The sequence below is a fragment of the Pocillopora damicornis genome, chromosome 2 (assembly GCF_964200805.1).
Source record: "Pocillopora damicornis chromosome 2, jaPocDami1.2, whole genome shotgun sequence".
Classification (NCBI taxonomy): domain Eukaryota; kingdom Metazoa; phylum Cnidaria; class Anthozoa; order Scleractinia; family Pocilloporidae; genus Pocillopora; species Pocillopora damicornis.
Genome location: NC_142671.1, coordinates 28,711,011 through 28,731,019, shown reverse-complemented (window position 1 = coordinate 28,731,019; position 20,009 = coordinate 28,711,011). Strand labels below are relative to the sequence as shown.

Sequence of the window (20,009 nt, the reverse complement as noted above, 5' to 3'; positions counted from 1 at the left end):
TTCTCAAGAAAAAAAAAAAAAAGCAGAGAGTTTAATGTATTTTTATGCTATTGAAAGGAAAACATCCTCTAGCTGATAAGTTTTTTATTCTCAACTCCAGTTCACTAATAAAGAATTGATGTAGTTGAACTGTTAAGTGAGGTTTTGTGTTAGTTACAACTGAATGGTGAGAGTCTTTCCTATGGTTCTAATCTTAAGAGTTTAGCCAACAGAAGTACAGCCTGAATAGCTGGTGGAAATTCCTAGGTAAAGATGTTCCTCTCAATTTTCTGTTTGGTTCCATCGCTCCATTGACTGTCCAAAGTATTCTGTGAATAAAATGCGTGCTTATGCTTGAAATTAGGAAGGGGGAGATGGAAGTTAGCCAAAAAGCGAAGTTAGCCATCAATGTTTGTGAACAACAGACAGTTACTTATAAGTGTTTCCTTAAAATTTCTCTAACAATTTGTTGACCAAATGAAGATACCTTTCCCTAGTGCACAAGATGCATGAGATTTCATAAATTTTTTAATTGAAGATTAGGAGGGTAAAGTTTTTAGTTAGTTGCACTTGAAGGCTCAGGAGGCATTACTCAGTCAGGTGCGTTGCACCTGTAAAATTTGTTTTACACTCCTCTTTATTGTGTACGTGTACAAGGTATTGTACTGCTTTCAGTTTGTTCTTTCAATAACCATCCACTTCTTGTTTTTCAAGGTTTGAAGGAAGTCCTTTTGGGTAATAAGCTGCAGGGCCCGGGGTATTTTCCTCAGAGTCTATACAGCCAGGAGGAGTGGTTGAATAAATCCTCTCCCCTGATGGTGTTATGGCGAAGTTGTAGTTTGTTTCATTTTCCAGGCAATAAGCTATCTTCTCCTCTAGGTTTTCTTCAGTCACCCAGTTTTTGCTTTCTTCCTGCACAAAAATGAAATAAAAGCACGAAAATCAACTTGATTGTCACCTTCAAAGGGGCAAGTGTAATGTGCATGTCTTATCCCTTTACCTCCAATGATCTGATTGTCAATTCTCCCCTCTAGCTGCTACAAATTTCCTTGTAAATTAGTTACAAGAATTTGGTGTTACTGATTAAGATGACAACCTTTAACTGATAAGTTTTAGTATTCTCATTACCTGTTTACTGGATACTGTATGGGTATTGTAGAGAGAGGTTACATGTTAATCATTTCTTGGAGTTAAAGGGTTAATCTTGTGGTATTGAGTGCAAGTCCTGTTGTGCTTCCCACTTACTTATGCAGTACCCATGATATTTAGCCCCAAAATATACCTCAAAAGAGAGCTTCAGATCAACCAAACTGCTTGTATGTGCAGCAAGAGGATTTTTTCCTTTCAGTGTTTCTTTGCTTTAATACTACTAACAGTTACCACTGTATGAATGCAAATCACCCACTTGAAAGACATGAACTTAAGAAAAAATTATACAATGAACATATTAACGGTGGAATGAAAGTATGATCTTCATACTAAAGATTTGTAAAGCTAAACAAAGTTAACTCTTTCACACCCAATATCTCATTTAGTACTTCCCCTTACCATCTGCTGAACAATTCTTCTGATGTTGGCTTGGAGAATTTGGTAAATTGGATCAACTGATAATTCCCTAATTTATATTTTTCTTTACATTTGCATTGTAAGCAGAAATTCTGTTTCAGTCACTGTTTTTGGAAAGTTAAAGGGTCGTGTTGAACTTGAATTTCTTATTCATGCCTCAGTCGGCAGTTGCATACATTTGACGTCAAATTATTCACATCAGTCCCTAACTTTCCCTTGTAACAAAACTAACAGTACTTACAGTCAGCTTTTTCACCAATTCAACTCTTTCCTGCCTCTGTTTAGCCTCCCATTCCCTCCTTAAAAGCTCCTTTTCTTTCTCGCGTTCTTCATCCTCTAGCTTTTTATTTTCAAGTCTTTTCTCTCTGGAATAAAAAAGAAAGAAAACAGTCACATAGTCCAACATTACAAGTAACAGCCCCTTCAGTAGCAGTTGATTTTTCTTTGGTCGCAACTGTTCTGAAACTAAAGCTTTAGAGTCAGTTGATTCTTCTTTTTCTTTCTTCAATCAGTGACAACTGTATTTGGTAAAACCTCCCATTGCTTTTAGCCCTTCAATTTCCAAGATCTGATTGTTAATTCTGCCATGCAGCTGCACTACATTTCCTTACAAATTGCTTTCCAGAATTTGGTGTGAGATCCAGATGACAACCTGTACCTAATAAGTTAAAGTATTCTCATTACCTGTTTGCTGGATAATGTTGGATATAATCAAGAGAAGTTGCATTTCAATGACTTTATGTGGTAAAGGGTTAAAGCTCTACAGTAGACTAACACCTACAGTATAACTGCCAGTAGAGACCAAGAAATTCAACTGTGGCAACTTACACCTTTCATTTGTCGTGAATGAATTAAAACAAAGAGCTTGCAGTGATTGGAATGTAGGATTTGCCATGAACTAACTGTTGCCTAAGTCACAATATTAGGAAAGAGATAATTACCTAAATTTATATTCTTTACCCTTGTTGTGCAAACTTCAAGAATTGTCTCCTAAATTTTTTATCACATCTCCTAATCTTGTCAGTTTTTACATAAAGTTTCAAGTCTTTCATTTACTTTAGGTCCTTGATGTCTGACACACACATATTTTCCTGAAAGCTTTCATTCAGTCAGGCTCTAAACTGTGAAAATTGGAGAAGAGACCTCTAAAGCTGTACATATTAGAATCTTTTTCTAAAACCTTTTTTCCTCAGGAGCGACCAGGAAAAAATTTCTTCTTCCCTAATTAATACAATATCAAGCAGACATGTGATGATAATAACAAAAATATCAACTAAGGGATCGTCGTTGGATCCAACACCAAACTCTCCAAACTAAAATTACAAGAAATGTACAGCAGACAGTAGGGAGAATTATGATAACTGTAGAGATCATAAGAGTGAAATAAATAAAACTTTAAAACAATCAGGCTCTGAAGTTTAAACATAGTAGAAGCAATTTCAAATGTTGTATATGATGATGCATTAAATTGGGTTGACCATCTGACATGAGCTTTTCTGTATGTGTCACAAAATTCAAATTAATTAATTTGGGGGTAAGGATTCACAGGATTATTTTCCATACATATGTATTTTCAATTGAGACAAAACTCCCTCCACAATACCACCATGGATTTGTCATTCGTCACTTTCATGGTAATGTAACAAAAAATTTTACAATCTTGAGGAATCAGCAGTGACATTTGAAAGAGAATAATCGAGCATAGAATATTTCTGTACAAAAGTCAACTTTGTTTACGGCAAGAGTCTCCTTAAGGCGTGTCCCTTTTGTGTTCAAAAGGTATATGGTGAAACAAGGAAGTGATTTGTACGAAACATTAAGAAATGGACAAATATTTAAGGATCAGTAGCATATTACTGACCAAAATTAATTGAAGGCAAGAATTTTGGTCAATTTTTCTCACAGCCTTCAACCTTTTCAAGAATAGCGGCAGCCAGATGAGCAACTGCAGTACAATTCCAGTGTTACAATATACCTCGTACATTTGTACGACACTTGCCTTTGATTTTCCAAGTTTTCTAGATCAGAGTCTGGTTGATAAAGTTAATTTATCTAATATTGTTAATTATATCTTGCGTTATGAGCACCTTTTCAGTTTTAGCAAGACTATAGAGTTTGACAAAAAATAATATCTACCTTAGTTGTTTTACTCGCTCGTTCTCAAGATGGACACTTTCAATAATCCGGTCGTGCATTTCTTTCTCCAGCTTTTGCAGTTCCTTCTTCTTAAGCATTTCTTGATTTAGATTCATTTCTTCCTCTTGTCGTTTCATGAGGAATTCCGCAGCGATTTTGTTCACTTTCATGTGATATATAGCATGTAGTTTTTTACCCTCGTCTCTCCTTTTTCTCTTTTCCTCGTCCTCTTGCATTTTTGGCGCCGTTTCTACTGACGTATTATCATTTTTAATTTCTACCGTTGTAGTAGAACAGTTTCTACACACACCAAAGATGAAGTTTTGAGTGACAAAGCGACAATGTACATTTCTTTGTAGTAAATTCGAGGCCCTTCGCGCAGTTAGACTAGTCGCCATTTTGCAATCAGCTCGGTAAGGCTTGGTTGCTAAGGTATCGACCCAGGCGTGCACGGTCAGACCGTCCCGCAATAATGGAGATTTTAACCCAGTTCTATTTTTCGGCGATGAGCGCAGCTTCTCTTTATATAGTTTTTTATCTAACATTTGTCGTAAGAAAACCAAAGATCATTGCTAAGCCAGGATCGTTCATTCACCGCTTAATCAAGCAACGTTGCCCATTTGCCACCGAGCTATATTGGCCAACAATTTGGTGTTATGGTGGCCGGGCGCAAACTGTTGTAGGCGGTGTCTTGAAATCGCACCCTGTAGTAACTTATGAGAGAGAGATACTTGGCACTCGTGATGGCGGAGAGATTGCGCTGGACTGGTGTAACACGAAAAACCCCACCAATCCTCTCACTGTACTTATATTACCTGGTTTGACTGGTACAAGCCAACTTGGCTATGTTCTTCATTTTGTCCTGCACGTCACTCAGAAACTTAACTGCGCTGTTGTTGTGTTGAATAACAGAGGATTAGGTGGCTTGCAGTTGAAAACGCCTCGGGTATGTTGTGCGGCAGACACAGAAGACCTGGAATATGTCATTAGTCATCTGAAAAATAAACAACCTCGCCGTCCTGTGATGGTTGCAGGAATATCTCTCGGTGGTATAATACTTACTAACTTTTTGTGCAAAATGGCTGAGGGAAAAAGTGATATCACTGATGAAATTCTTGGAGCCGCGATAATCTCCACTCCATGGGATTTGTTCAAGACCTCCACTTCCTTAGAGCAACCTTTGAATCGCCTTTTATTCAATCGTCATTTGACAAAACTATTGCAAAACGTATTGAAGGAACACTTGTCATCAACAAAATTTCAAGAAATGACTCTAAAGCTTAATTGTGATATCAATTCTGGGTTGAATTCAAGCACTGTGAGAGAATTTGATGATAAAATTATTGCACCAATGTCTGGGTTTAAAGACTGTAATGAATATTATGCAGCAGCAACACTACATACTAAGCCATTATGCAAGATTAATATACCACTTTTGTGTTTAAATGCTGCTGATGATCCATTTGCTCCAGAGGAGTCAATTCCATTTGAATTACTCTCTAGGTGTCCTAACATTGCGATGGTGTTGACCAAACATGGTGGACATGTAGGATTTACCGAAGGCTTGTTTCCACGTGGAGCAGGCTTGATGGAAAAGGTCATTGTTCAATACTCTCAAGCTTTGTTTGAACACTGGTCACAGGGAAGACATGACAGCTCCTTAATGAACTGAGTGAACAGAAATGTTGCCATTTCATAGAAAAATTTGTAACCATTTTGCTTGAATAACCTTTCAACTCCCACAAGTGATCAACATGTGACTTCTCCCTTTAATATCCATAACTAATAAAAGCAGGCGATGAGGATTCTCAAACTTAATAGGTCAAAATCAGTATCTTGATCTAACTCAATATTCTCCCAATTACTTAACAAGAAAATGTGTAGCAGCTAGAGGGGAGAATTAACAATCAAAGCTTGGAAGTTATAGGGTTAATCAATATGTTGATGAAATAATATAACTATGTTATGAATCCAAGGAAAATTACTAATACCTACAAGTACCATCTTCATAGAGATCACCTATTGAGATTCTTTTACAATAATTAAGAAAATTTTTAAAGAAATTGAGAGAGGTTTTAACTTACCCTGTTTGGGTTTGTGCATATTTATGTTTCTTTGTGATTAAGAAATCTAGATAAGACAGTTTTTATTCTCTATTCACCCAAAACATGGGCAGGATGCAAGTATGGACCAAGGAGATGTAAAGGATATTTCATATTATGAAATCCTCAAGTTGTTTATGACTTACAAAAATTTTTTTTGACAAATTTGAAGATATTATTACAATTAAAAGGTTTTTGATAGACAAGGATTGTACTACAGCTTAGTTTAACTTTTGTTAGTCAGGAAGCAATGTACAGTATTGCACAATCTTTTTGACTGGCTTTGTTTTTTATTTCTTATGCCTTTAATTCCCAGGAGTGACCAGACAACTTTTCCAACTTTTTTTCTGGTAGTTTCTAGGTACTCATTCATACTACTGGGTCTAGCAGCACACTGATAGAATCAAATGTTCTGGCTATAAACACATCCAAAGCTGTAGAAGAGACTAATTTGTCTCTATTATGCCCTCTGTATTTTCTAAATGGCTGACAGGTTATCTCTTGGAACCCAACCACTTAAGTGCTGGACTCATCGTATGGGGCTAAAATATAGTGAAAAGAATTTTTGCCCATTGAAAAAGTTTGCAGAGGGCTGCTTGTGTATTCACAGGTGGCCCAAGCTCACGTCTCGAGAAAATTCATGAACGCGTCACGCGTTGTGTGACTCGGTGTTGAGTTAGGGGAGGAACCGTTGAAAATTTGAACACGTTATAAGGGATAGTATGGGGAACGAAATATGGTCAATTTACAACGATAAATATTTCGAAATATGAACATTTTACACGTAAAATCAATAAAACTTACTCATGCACTGTGTATCCGTCATAGTTTCTGGCGATTTCTGCCGTTTTAAGCTTGCTTTACCATCACTGTTATCCATGTCAAAAGACGAAGTCAAGGCTACACACTCAGATTTCGACCGTGGTCTACGCGGAGGTGGTTTGCGCCCCGAAAATCCTCCCGATCGGCATTTTTCTCAGTCACACTTTACGATCTAAGATCGCTGCACCCTGGGACATGTCTAAATACCAAAACTTCACGCGCATTTCGCTGGAAACGAGTGTTTTCTACCTGAATTCCCAAGTTTGCTTCTTTCTCGTCTTTTGACATGGATAACAGTGATGGCAAAGCAAGCTTAAAACGGCAGAAATCGCCAGAAACTACGCGACGGATACACAGGGCATGAGTAAGTTTTTTATTGATTTTACGTATAAAATATTCATATTTCGAAATATTTATCGTTGTAAATCGACCATATTTCGTTCCCCATACTATTCCTTATAACGTGTTCAAATTTTCAACGGTTCCTCCCGTAACTCAACACCGAGTCACAAAACGCGTGACGCGTTCATGAATTTATCGTTGGCTTTTTCTCGAGACGTGAGCTTGGGCCGCCTGTGGTGTATTATGAATTATCTTCATTATTACTAATATTCCCTGTGTTTCCATTCAAATCTTTCAACTGAAGCTCATTTGTATATTAAAAGCTTGGAAATAGAGTCTCCTTTTTTCAGCTGAGTCTCACGTCGACACTCAAGGAAGGAAAATTGGCAAAATCATTTATGTGGAATGCTCCTCTCCCGCGATGTATGGGACCTACGCTTCCAGTGGTCAGCGGTAAAATTTGAAGTACGCATCTGACGTCAACGTCATGACAATTTTTCTTCTAAGACGCCATTTTTGTTCCGGCGAAGGGGATTACTTCAATCCGTCTCCATCGTCGCTATATTGAAAGATAAATGACTTGATTTCTTTTTTTCGAATCGCTAATAAAATAATCCAAACCAAAATGTGGAAAATTCGCGAATTACAGGACAAAGTGTAAGTGTTTGCCAGATGGTTTAATTGGTATACCTTAAGAGACTATATTAGTGACCATATTTGAGGAAGAGAGCGAAGTTGATGTTCTTTTATTTTTTATACAGTACGAATGTGGTCATGAACTACACTGAAATTGAAGCCAAAGTAAGGGAAGCCACAAATGACGATAGCTGGGGTCCTCACGGAACAGTAATGGCGGAGATTGCAAGGTACACTTTTACGTACGAGCACTTTCCAGAGGTCATGTCTATGTTATGGAAAAGAATGCTGCACGAAAACAAGAAGAACTGGCGGAGAATATACAAGGTTTGACTGTGTAAATCATTTTGTTCATCTTTATTGGTTTGTTTACATGGTTCACTGTAAAGGAATTTCTGGCTCTGTTTTATAGGCTTTGCTGCTTCTCACCTATCTCGTGAAGAACGGGTCTGAACGGGTGGTAACTAATACGAGAGACCACATTTACGATTTAAGACAGCTGGAAAACTTCAATCACACCGACGAATTTGGGAAAGATCAAGGAATTAACAGTATGTGAATCATAGTTTACGAAACCGTTTACGATTTCTTTCGAATCATGAGAGTGATATTACTAACGATACGTATTGATGTGTGTGTATCGGCAATCGAGAAGTGCACCAATATCTACCAGTCGATGCATATTTGTGTACCGTTGATTGTTATTGAGGAAGGTCGAAAGTTGGAAATAAATATGTGGTTATTATTCCCACAACCCAGTTGCTTTCTTCGGGATGTTTTGGACAAAATGCATCGCGCTAGATTTCTACCGTATAATTTCTGCTCGTTATCGGCACATTTTGACTGCCATTCTGGTAGCCTTACATGGTAGTTAATTCTGCTATATACGTGTGTTTATTGATTGTTTGATAGCAAGGGTGTATTATGATCTTAAGTGTGTCAGCTAGCAAACATAGTTCCCTTTTTCAGTCTTCTGTCTATCAATTGACGTAAGCTTGCTTTTCCTCCACAAGAAGTCTTAATTTTTTGGGAAACGACATTTCCTTAGGGGATGCAGCTACTGTTTATAATGCAGCTCGTTCACTGTAAAACTTTCTAAAAGAACAGATCATTGTTTGACTTTATCCAGTCAATGAAAATTTAAGTTTCTTTCATGCTCTTTCACAATCTACAGATTTCACCTTGGCCAGTAATAGTATTCGATCTTTGAGGGTAGCAAGTCCTGATTCCATTTCACACACAAATTAAAGAAATAAATAATGCGTTGTATTTACTAAAACAGTGTTTCCTGTGTCACAAGTTCAAAAGGGAAAACTTTAAATCCCTCTTCTTGTGTGTAAAGTTTCAGGGAAATCTTGAGGTGTTCTCATGTATCACATCTATTTTAGGAAGCAAATTATGTCCACATTGGTTTATAAATTGCAGAATGATACCCACCTTTCTGTAAACTTAACATGTCACATATTAATTTTGGCCTTGTTCATGTGTAATCTTAAAACGCTTTGTTACCCTTTTCTATTTTTTGTTGTATTGTAACCTTTCTGAGCAAAAAATTTGATAATAGTAAAAAGAAGTAAAAACCTTTTTGATGACCAGTACAGGCTTTATTCTAACCCTTGCCTGAATTTATTTTTCTGCACCAAGTGTTAATGTAGGAAAACACAGGTAGTGCATCCATGAACTGTTTCTTTTATTAACAATATAGTTCGACACAAAGTAAAAGACCTAGTTGAGTTGGTCCAAGACGATGAAAGATTGAAGCAAGAACGAAAGAGAGCCAAGAAAAACCGCGATAAGTACAAGGGAGTTTCTAATGAAGACTATACAAGATCATATAGTAAGTAAATCAAGATTTCTATACACTGAGTCTGCCTCCATTTTAGTTTTTTTGCAGAGCTGTCAATAAGAACCAGTTGCCAGCCAAAACTGTCAAATAGTCTGCCATCTTCAGCTGGCCACTTTCACTTCATTTTACCATACTTTTTACTTGCAAACTTGTTAAAAGCACTGTTTTTGGTGTCAAGAACTGATAGATCAAGGAAGAGCTTCTTTTTAATTTAACATGTCAGTAAGTTGGGTGGGTTTAGAGAAAATGAAATGTGATATCTGAAAATGAGAATTGATCTTTCATAATCAACTTGAATAAAAACATCAAATGATATGTGACTGGAACAAGTGCTGTCTAAAAGACTGCAAAAAAGTAAAAATCTGCATAGTGTCAGAAAATTTGCATTACCAGATGTAAATGTCTTTAAAAAATCAGGCTGAAAGTAGGTAACAGTTCTTCTTGTACATAATATGTTGTTTCTAAGAACATCACCAGAAGATGCGATTCAACCTCCTTTCCAAGGAATTTCTCACTAGAGTTCTTGTAGGTTATTTTCTTCTTGTGTCTGGTAACTCCCTTTTTTGTGTGCTAAATGTCACTGATACACCAGCCTGATATTTCAAGAATCACATTAAGATTTACAGCTGTAATAATGGGTTTGTTAGCTTCATGTTAACCCCTAAACTCCCATTCAAAAACAAGTCATCAAGGCAGATACAGAAAAGAGAAAAATGTTAATAAGGAGATTACAAGTTGGTCTAATACCAAGTTTTCCAAACTAATATTGTAAGAATTGTATTGCAGATGTAAGGAGAACTACTTATGAGATCTTGAGAGTAGAAGGGCTTATGTCGTTAATTTTCATGTCACAGGTGATCGGTATGATTCTGAACCTCGGGGTGCAGACCAATTTGACGAGTTTAATGGAAGAACAACACGTAAGAGTAAAATCAGAGAGTGGAGGGAAAGAGCTGGGTCGTATGGAGAGTACAAAGACAAAGACAGGTGAGATGACAAATTTTGTGCCTGTTTGTTGTTTTATAAGAAAGAGATGGTAGATGTATGTTTGAAATAAAAATTGTTTGTCTCATCTGACAAAAGCAACATAATTAACTAAAGGAGAGACACTGACAGACAGGCAAGTATTAATGCTGCTAAGAATATAAAATACATGGTAAGGAGAGATTCATTCACTCTTTTTAAGGGGATTGTGACAGAAATTGCATGAGGCAGCCTGAAATGTAACACTATTCCTTTATTTTAAGGGGTGAAGCAGGTGTTTGTAATGTGGATAGTGCCTTGAGGTACATGGAAAGGTTGAACAAAATGTGTTCCTAGATCAATATGGTATTTTATTGGATTTTAAAAAACCCCTTTTGGGTTACCAAAATCCTCATAGCAAAAGAGTAAATGGTCCAACAAGTATGTTGTAACTTGTTTATTTGAGAATGGATGCTCTTAAGTTGTGATATTTATTAAATATGTTTGCATGACTGGAGATAAAGGATATACCTGTAGCCATGAAATGATCTTTTTGTAGATTAGCATTTTCTCTGTTGTAAAAACTCTCAAAGATTGTATTTTGGCGCCATGTACAGTCCGGTTTTTTCTGTAATGGTATAAATTTCCAGCCTCTAATTTGAATAAGGTTTTTTTGTTATTTAACAGAAAGCTGTCTAAAATTTAACCTCTTGTACTGTTTCTTTCAGTGAGGAAGAGGAAGCAGAGGAGGCAGAGGAAGAAAAAGACAAAGACAGCACAAGCAGTCCAGATTCTTCCAAAAATCCAACACCAAAACTACAGTCTAAACCATCAAGGACTATAGATCTTGGGGCTGCAGCAAACTTTGGAAAATTAGACATAACAAATAACAAATCTGAAAAACCAGTCTCAAGTGTAGCTCAATCTACAGTATCTTCTAGTGGTTCAGACTTGGTGGACTTATTCTCTGGGCCTGCTGGCGCAACACTCACATCACAACCCTTTCAGGCTCCTCCTGCCTCAGTTGTGCCATCATCAAATGATGAAAGTTTCTTTGCAGACTTTGCTTCTGCTCCTGCTGAGGGAGGAACCATTGAAGGAGTGGAAAATGTGAATTTCAGCAATGGTAAGAACAGGGTTCTTTCTTTGAGTGCCTGAAGAATAAAAAATACAGTACAGAACTGTAATAGCAGTTATCCAATTTTCTGTTTATAAATTGCTACTTTGCTATTTGTTTCTTGCCAAATTTTTTTCATTTTATTTCAAAGTGTTGAATTTAAATTGCAAGAGTGGTATAAGACATTGTTTTTGCATTTCATAATCAAAATGTGGGAAAGGAAGTTTGAAAATAGTGATCAATTGGGTTCCTTTTGGCAGGTACTCTGCAAGAGGATGACTTCGGTGACTTTGCAGCTTTCCGCACTGGAAGTCCTCCCCAAAACAATTTGTCTGATGATGCATTTTTTTCTGGTTTTGAGAGTAATACCACACCTCAGTCTAATCAGGTGAAGTTGAGAATCTTATCTTTCTTTTTTTTTCCTTTTTGCTCCTCCAATAAGCCTACATTGTACATGTGGGCCACCTAAAGTATTTGTGAATTTTTTGCAATCCTAGGATTTGAGGTCTGTCTAATTCCTTTGTAATCGCATTTCCACTCTTCAGAGGCACTTCCTTACTCTTTTTCCTTCACAAGGGGGCTTTATAGATTCCTTTATGTCGTAATTCTCATGTAGTATGGCTATTTCATTTTCCATTTTTGCTTCACATTTAAAGTTGAAGTCAAGAGTACCATTTATGTATCTGTTTTAAGATTCTACATGTGGATATGGTAATGAATGTTTGGTGTGTTACCTTTGGAACAGTGAGGGAGGCAAAAGTGATTGGTTTAATCACCAACAATGTACTGCCAACTTCCTTGTCCAAAGGATAAGGAAGGAATTGTCACCACCTTACATGATGATTGTAAAGTTTTTTAATTATGTTTCAAGTACCCTTCCAAAGAAAACCAGGGTGGCTAAATTTTCTAATGTTTTTAACATAGTGTTTTATAAATGCTTGTCTTACCTGGTCAAGTAAATTCTGTAAAGCTTGCAATCAAACATCTTTATTCTTCAACTTTGAAATGGAATAAAATGAATGTAACAGAACTTTTTTGTAAAGATGTTTTAAAAGTTTACATTAAGAATGCTTACCTTAGGCTTAGCTACAAAGAGAGGAACAAAATCAGCTATTGAACACCAACCATCTAACCTTTTACTAACAAATAAAAGCTGCATTTGCTGTTTAACACCAAAAACTCAATTTGAAGCCTTTTCATTCTGAATGGATCTAATTGGCTAACAAGAGGGAAATTGCTTTCCATTTTAATCTGCAGTAGGTTCCTTACAGAGGTAGCCACCTACTTCAAACATTTTTGAAAGCACTGCTTAACACAATAATTCATTGTTGACATACATCATAGCATGAAAATTTGAGAATGTGTTGGTTTGGAAATTTGATACACACAGGATACTGTCATGTGTTGGTTTTGTCGACTGCTTGTTGAAAGTGTTTAGTATTATACAATTTTGGATAGTTACCATCATTTGAATCTTTCTGTGACATTTTGGGAGCTTTCAAATAAACTCATTAAGTGAGACCCAAAACCTCTTGTTATCTTTTACAGCTTTACCTCAATAAACAAGTTTTGATAAAAATGACTAATATTATCTTATCTTACACAATATTGCCAGAAAAAATAAGTATTTTTATTTTCCAAAAACTTACGGAAACTCAGGGAGCAGATTTGCATGTCATCAAATCAAAGATTTTGATTTGAAATAAAATGATTAGTTAAACAAATGTTACAACTAGAACTAAAATTTAATGCCTATTTACCAAAGTTTAACGCTGAAAACTCAATTTGAAGACATTTTATTCTGAGTGGAACTAATGGGTTTATGAGAGGGAAATTGCTTTCCTTTTCATTATGCGGTGGGCGCTTTACTGAGGTAACCACCTACTTCAAATATTAGTGAAAGCACAGCTTAATGCAGTAATTGTTGACTTGCATCTCAAAATGTTGATCAGACCACATTGACTAAAATGTAATGTTTTTAGTCACAAGTGGTTTTCAACTGTCCCCTTCCAAAAGGCAATTTAAACAGTTATTATTATTTTAATTTATTATTTATTTTAATTATTATTTTCACAGATTACAGTGAGCCAGGTAGTTCCTCAAAATGCTAGTCAGTTTTTCTCTGCTCCCCAATCTCAGTCAGTGGTGAATCCACCTCTTCAACCACAAAGCACTATGCTTCCTGGGCTACATCCTCAACTTGGCCCTCAGACTCAACCTGGGTTGCAGCCTCAGTCAGGGCTACTATCTCAACCCTCACTACAGCCGCAACCTGGGCTACAGCCACAACCTGGGCTACAGCCCCAAACTTCGCTACAGCCTCAACCTGTTCAGTCTGCAGTAATGAATAGTCAATTTGTTTCTGGAGTAATGCAGGGCCAGATACCAAACTCTCAGCTGTTTGTCCAACCGCAACCAAATCAACAACCGATGCATATAAAACCGCAGACTATGACCCCTTCAAAGCCATTAGTAGCCAGTGGAAAGTCATCTTCAGGTGTGTTGGCAGAGGGTACTCCTTTACATCAGGTAAGCTATTGGTAATATCTACATGCATATAACTTACCCTAGACCTCTAGAGATTTGTTTCATGATTTTCTTTTGTTTTCAAGATGTAGATTATCCATTGGTGTTAATGGTAATCTGCCAGTTTTTTTTTCTACCTTACGTATAAAATCAGCCAATGCAGGTAATCTGTCATGCAGGTAAACATCTGGAAATAATAGTATTAGTGGAGGTTTAGAGGACACATGGGTACTAATTATGATGTTAAACCAGTGTGCACTTCAGATGAATGTGCTATGGGCAATTTTAGATATATCTTTTTGGCTACAGATTCAACACTAGATCAAATACTAATATGTATTTTTTGCAGAGTATGAAATTTGATGATGTTTTGTTTGTGTTATTTACAGAAGTCAGTTAAATCAACAACATGGTCAAACAGTCCAGTTGACATTAGTCTAGACAATTTAAGCCCCATGAGCCACAAGGACAAACCAGTTCAACCAAGCATGAATGAGTTGTATTCAAACCAGCAGCAAGTTCCATCAGCAACAATGGGCTTCTATAACATGCCACAGCAGGGTATGTACCCCATGGGGATGCCACCAATGAACACAAATTACCCTGTCATGGGCATGGCAGCACCACAAATAAACACGATGGGTCCAAACATGAGTCAGATGGCAGTCTCATCTAATGTGCCCATGATGCCCATGAAAAACAGAGCAATGGGAATGATGCAGCCAAGACCAATGGGACAAATGCAGAACTTTGGTACTAGTGGTTATTCAACTTACAAGGGCATCAGTTGATGTTTATGGCATTGGACAAAGTGCTTTACTGCATAAGTCGTGCATACAAAGAAGGTTCTACAGTTGGACTAAAATTCCCATCGAGAGAGAAATAATTCATTGAATAATACAAAATTAAAATTTAATCAAATTAAATTCAACATTGGCTGGGCCAAATTGAGAAGAGGTGAGAACTTGTGAAGTAGGATGGAAGGAGACCAAGATAGATTCACCTTATTACTTGAAGTTTTTGCAACACTTTGTTTTCATGATTATCAGAATAACTTGCATTGACAAATTACAGTGATCTGAAACTGGGTGTCGTCATGGAATATCACCAAAAATTTGTGACCATCATGACTCCAGGTATTTAAGAAATAACCAAGTAATAGGTTACATGGATAACATGACTTAAAGCAAAAAGTATAGTTGTTTTTGGTACTGTAATAATGGAATTATGTACCATTTAAAAGTATCATAAGCATTAATATTTCTTGTTATTGCTGTTTAAATGATAAACTATTATTTTAGAACAAAACCGCAAAATGCTCTCTGAAATGAGAGAAATGTACTTCTAGACAAAGCTACAAGATTGAAGGGTAATGAATACAGTGTAAGAGACTTAAGGATTCTTGCGCATGCACTCACACACACACACACACACATACACAACACTCTTGAAAAGTTCTCTTAATAAGGTGGTAGATGCTAAACAGCCATGTAGATAGACTTGTAATTGTAAAAGAACCCACTTGAAGGATCTTAGTTTTGGGTGATTTTTGTTAATTTGGGAGAGAAATTCCACATTTGTATCATGTTGAACCAATCATATATTTTATCAATCCTCTACATAGATGTGGGCTTGAAAGGCCACTCATTTTATTGTTATATATTAGATAATTACCTAGGACATGTCAAGGCTTTGGTTCAGTGAAATGCTCATAACTGTGGTATCAAGACAGGTTATGAACTACAAAGGATTAGATCATTAAAAAAAAAACCAGTTTGATACTAGCAAAACAGCAACAGAGGGGGGCAGTATATGATGTAGAATTGTTACTCCTTTTAAGTCAACTATCTTTGCTGCACAATATACATAGCAGTTTTCATTTAAGTGTCTGCCTCAGATGATTTTTTTTGTTTTGTTGTGTGGGTTTCTTTACAAACTGTATTAAAGTAACAATTTGCTTCTCACACAAGCGAGTCTACAAAGCCATATTGGTATCCAGTACAGATAATGCCAACAACATTCTTTTGATAATTTCTGGTTTCTATCAGAACTTGATTCACATTACACAAGTACCCAGCCTATTTATCCTTGCCAAAACTAAGTATGTTATCAGTCATTCAAAATGCAATCTTAAAAGGGGCTAGAGTCAATAAAGAAATACATTTGCTTTCCTAGGAATGATTAGGTTAGAAGGACTTTGATGTACATGTAACAAATTGTTCACTTTTAGTTCTTATCTTCCAATTTACAAGTGAATGTTCTTAATTATCTTTAACTTTGCCACTCAAAAAATCAAGCTAGAGTGATTTTTGTTAATGGAAAGTATTGCATGCACAGTTAAAATTTATTAGAGAGAAAAAAGATTGTCAAGCTGAGGTTTGAAGTTTGTGGATGTAATCTGTAATTTTACTATCTCCAGATTTGTTCATCCTTGCACTTTTAAAGTTGTGTGCAATTATTGTTTTTCTGATTTTCAAGGCATGGTAGAGTTATGTTATAGTTTCCTCCATGACCTTCTAGGGCAACTGTCTCCTAACTGTACCATTCTAAAGAGCAGTGCTGAAGAGATATTAAATTTCAATTTTCATAGGTTTTCAAACATCCTGTTAGGGATTGGGACATGCAGTTTTTATTTTTGAATAAAGAACACATGGTGGAATATTGAATTGATGTAATAAAGGGCCAAGGGAGGAACATAATGTTATCATGAAGGCTTCCTTACTGGGCATTTACATTAATTAGGCTAAAATAGATATGCATAAAAAATATTTGAAGTCTCTTTTTGAAAGGGGTTTGTCATGCTAACCAAAATTCAAACATTTAATTTTACTGTGGGGATAAGATCATTTTCTAATGTATTACTAATTGAAGTTGTTACTTACTGAGGAAGTGCAAACAACCTTACAGCAGAGCTATTCTTCCCTGAGACAAGTTTTCTTTTGACAATATTATGTCATCTCTTGAGCATGTATTACAGTGCTGTTTATTTTTTTAAAAAAAGTGTAAATGGTTGTTTTAGTTCTCTTTTGATTCTGAAAAACCAACCACAATTCAGGATAACATCCTTCATGGCTCAAACCAATTTGAATTTAGATCATTATCTGCTGTTTCTCTTTAGAGATATCTTAAAATGTCACCCTTGACTAACGAGTAATTGCTTAAATCAGCATTATAACAGTTATATTAAATATATCCTGCGACTTACACTTTCACTCATTTTGACAGATTTTGTATTACAAAATGTAAATAGAACCAAAAAAAAACACTTTGTATGATAAATTAGGTGCTGCTTTCATGAAAGGGTGATCTTGCTGAAACACTCTTAACTTAGCCCCAAAATTTTCTCTATTTTTATGTTACAGATCCCAAGGTTTGATGGAGGTGGAATAAAACTATTTGTTACCTTCTTGATGTGAACTCTTATTGACATAGCACAGTCACATTTGAGATAATTCAAGTCATAATGCGTGTGGGGGGAGTACAAATGGCATCATGCAAAATGCAGGGGTGTAAAAAAAATATACACTAATAGGCCTTTTTTTTTCTTTTTGCACTTCTTCCCTTGGGCATCTTATCTCTTGCCTTTTCATGGCACCTACCTCACACTTACATCCCCTTGCCTAGAAATGGCATAAAATTACAGCTAACTGTAGAGTTCAGGTTGCACTTTGGAAGGTTAAAATCTTCTGACTTGTCCAAACTATGTGATCATAATTTTCTGAACCTTTGTAATCCCAGTGTGGGATTTGTAGTTCTTTTTTCTTTCTTTCATTTGTATTTCCTTGTGAATTTTTTAACCCTATCACTTCTGATATGTAATTACATATTCTTTAAACCTCAGTTTCGTTTATGAGAATTTTGTGTAAATTCAAACTTTATCTTGGCTCCTAATTGATGTTTTCTTTCTCCCTTTAACCTTTTCTCAAGATCTCATAAATTACTTTGTTTGACACTCCTGGTGGTGAAATGGTCGAGAGAAATTGGTGTGCCATCAAGCTTGCAGCTAATAAGTGTGTCTACTACACATTTGACTTATTATTTTAACTCCGATTGGTTAAGAGCATTATACAGTAGCATGTGAAGTTGTCATGATAACCCAATATCTGCTGCAGATATTGGGTTACAATTGCAAATTCAAAGCCTTCCCAGTTTCTAAGCCCCTTATCCATCTAGTGTTCTCAAACTTTGGCACACCCAGAGCGAAGTGTCCTCTTTTGCAGATTGTTTAAAAAATGTATAATAAATCAATTATTAAATTTGGTTTTTGCATGATATCATAAATTATCAATACCCTTTGTTATCTGCCTTAGCCCTTAGCTTTGGTAGATAACTCAGACCTTGGCATTGATAATTCATATTATGCTCAACCTCATCCAATAATTGCTTAGAATTCTCATCACTTTTTAGTGGATCCATTAATTGATATTGTGAGGAGAACTGCTTGTGAATCACTCATGGCAGTTGAAGGTTTGTTGAATTCTAGCTATATTTCTTTGTAATCTTATTTAGTGCTGTAGTTATTTTGCATGATGGTCTTCAAGCTCAGACCAGCTCTTTACAGTGATACATTATACACTTATGTATGGTCCTAAGGGAAACAGTTAGTTTTGTTTTCCCAAGAGTCCAGATGTTTCCCAAGACAAAGTCAAGGGAAACATCAGGACTAGAGGGGAAACAAAACTAAATAATTTCCAGAGGAACCATATGGTTATATGTTTAGACTTTCCCCTAAACAATCATATGGCAAAAACATGCTGTTGTATTCGGCACAGGGGCAACAACTGCACAATTGTATCCCAGTCGGAATACATTTTAATTTGATCAGGGGCATGTGACCAAGAATCAACCAGTTACAGTGCTTGCTTTGTTGAGTAAAAGTCTAGGTATATATCAGTAGTAATTATTTGATAAGATGAAAAGCTCTTGAAAGCAAACTACAACCCACATTAGGTAAACATTCATCCTTTGCACTCTGACATCAGAACACACATCCCCTCACAGTTCTCTATGCATTTTCTCAGGTGCGACCAAGAAAAATGTGTGTAACCCTTTAAGAGCTTCCTTAATTGGTGACCATTTCCCTTTTTCTCGTGACTTTGATGTGCACAGATTAAGGGAACATTTTGTAAGAAGAAATTGAATGCCTTCTTCCGGGGTTCTGGTCCTGCCATTCTTGTGCCATGTTTTTTCTTTTACTTCTTCAGAGTAAATAACTGATGAACCATATCGGCCTTTACTACAAAAGTTATGGTTAGAATTAACTGTGTTGATATCAAAAAGCAGACAGAAATAAATATTAGATGGGTTTAAAAAAAACTCATTTCCATCAATTCAAAATTGCTGAAATACAATTTTCAGTACTAACTAAAGCTGAAATAATTAACCTGCATCAAACAAATAAATTACTTCTATGTGCTTCACTGTGTTATGGGGACAAACAAATATTCACCCCTGTTGTGATAAAAATAACACAGGCAAATAACTGATGAAACTAAAACTGAATCCTTTAGCAGTCCTGTGAGGGGTGATGCTCTTGGGGGGGGGGGGGGGGGGGAGAAGTTTGGGAGTGCTTGCTGAGGCCTACACTGATCTTCCCAATGGCAAACTCTCTTCATACATTGCTTCCCATTTCAAGACAAAAATTGTTTCTGTGGTACATACGTAGCCGAATCCAGCACATCTAGTTTTTCAGCACATCCCAAATGTTTTTCATCATATGATAAAAAGTGTTTATAAAGTAAATACTAAATAGAAAGAATCAAACACGGTTCATAGTCATAGTTTTGGTCCTGAAAGACACCTTGTTCGAGGCACCAAATAGGTTAATCGTTCCAGATTCAAGAAAGCTAAAAAACAAGCTCTGTATTGGATTGATCACACGAAAAATGTTAACTACTTAGAAAACACTTCAAAACGATGCACAGTTGCATTGTTGACCAATGTGAAAGGAGGGCATCTTAGCAAAAGATCGATG

General features: G+C 36.3%; 2 protein-coding genes and 1 pseudogene across 2 annotated transcripts; 2 read left to right on the top strand and 1 right to left on the bottom strand.

Moving 5' to 3' along the window:
- Nucleotides 1–70: 70 nt before the first annotated feature.
- LOC113664854 (uncharacterized) lies at nucleotides 71–7,267 on the bottom strand. The gene is made up of 3 exons (XM_027180474.2): nucleotides 3,682–7,267; nucleotides 1,787–1,910; nucleotides 71–891 (listed from the first exon to the last, which is right to left on the bottom strand). The coding sequence occupies exons 1-3, from the start codon at nucleotides 4,224–4,226 to the stop codon at nucleotides 664–666; spliced, it is 897 nt and encodes a 298-aa protein (XP_027036275.2). The 5' UTR covers nucleotides 4,227–7,267; the 3' UTR covers nucleotides 71–663.
- On the top strand, nucleotides 4,760–5,353 carry LOC149050687 (phospholipase ABHD3 pseudogene; annotated as a pseudogene).
- A 137-nt stretch (nucleotides 7,268–7,404) lies between the features above and the next one.
- LOC113664848 (clathrin interactor 1) lies at nucleotides 7,405–17,442 on the top strand. The gene is made up of 9 exons (XM_027180467.2): nucleotides 7,405–7,604; nucleotides 7,709–7,910; nucleotides 7,996–8,134; nucleotides 9,289–9,420; nucleotides 10,284–10,416; nucleotides 11,121–11,518; nucleotides 11,770–11,897; nucleotides 13,586–14,038; nucleotides 14,425–17,442. Exons 1-9 carry the CDS (start codon nucleotides 7,573–7,575, stop codon nucleotides 14,824–14,826), a joined length of 2,019 nt encoding a protein of 672 aa, XP_027036268.2. The 5' UTR covers nucleotides 7,405–7,572; the 3' UTR covers nucleotides 14,827–17,442.
- Nucleotides 17,443–20,009: the final 2,567 nt, after the last annotated feature.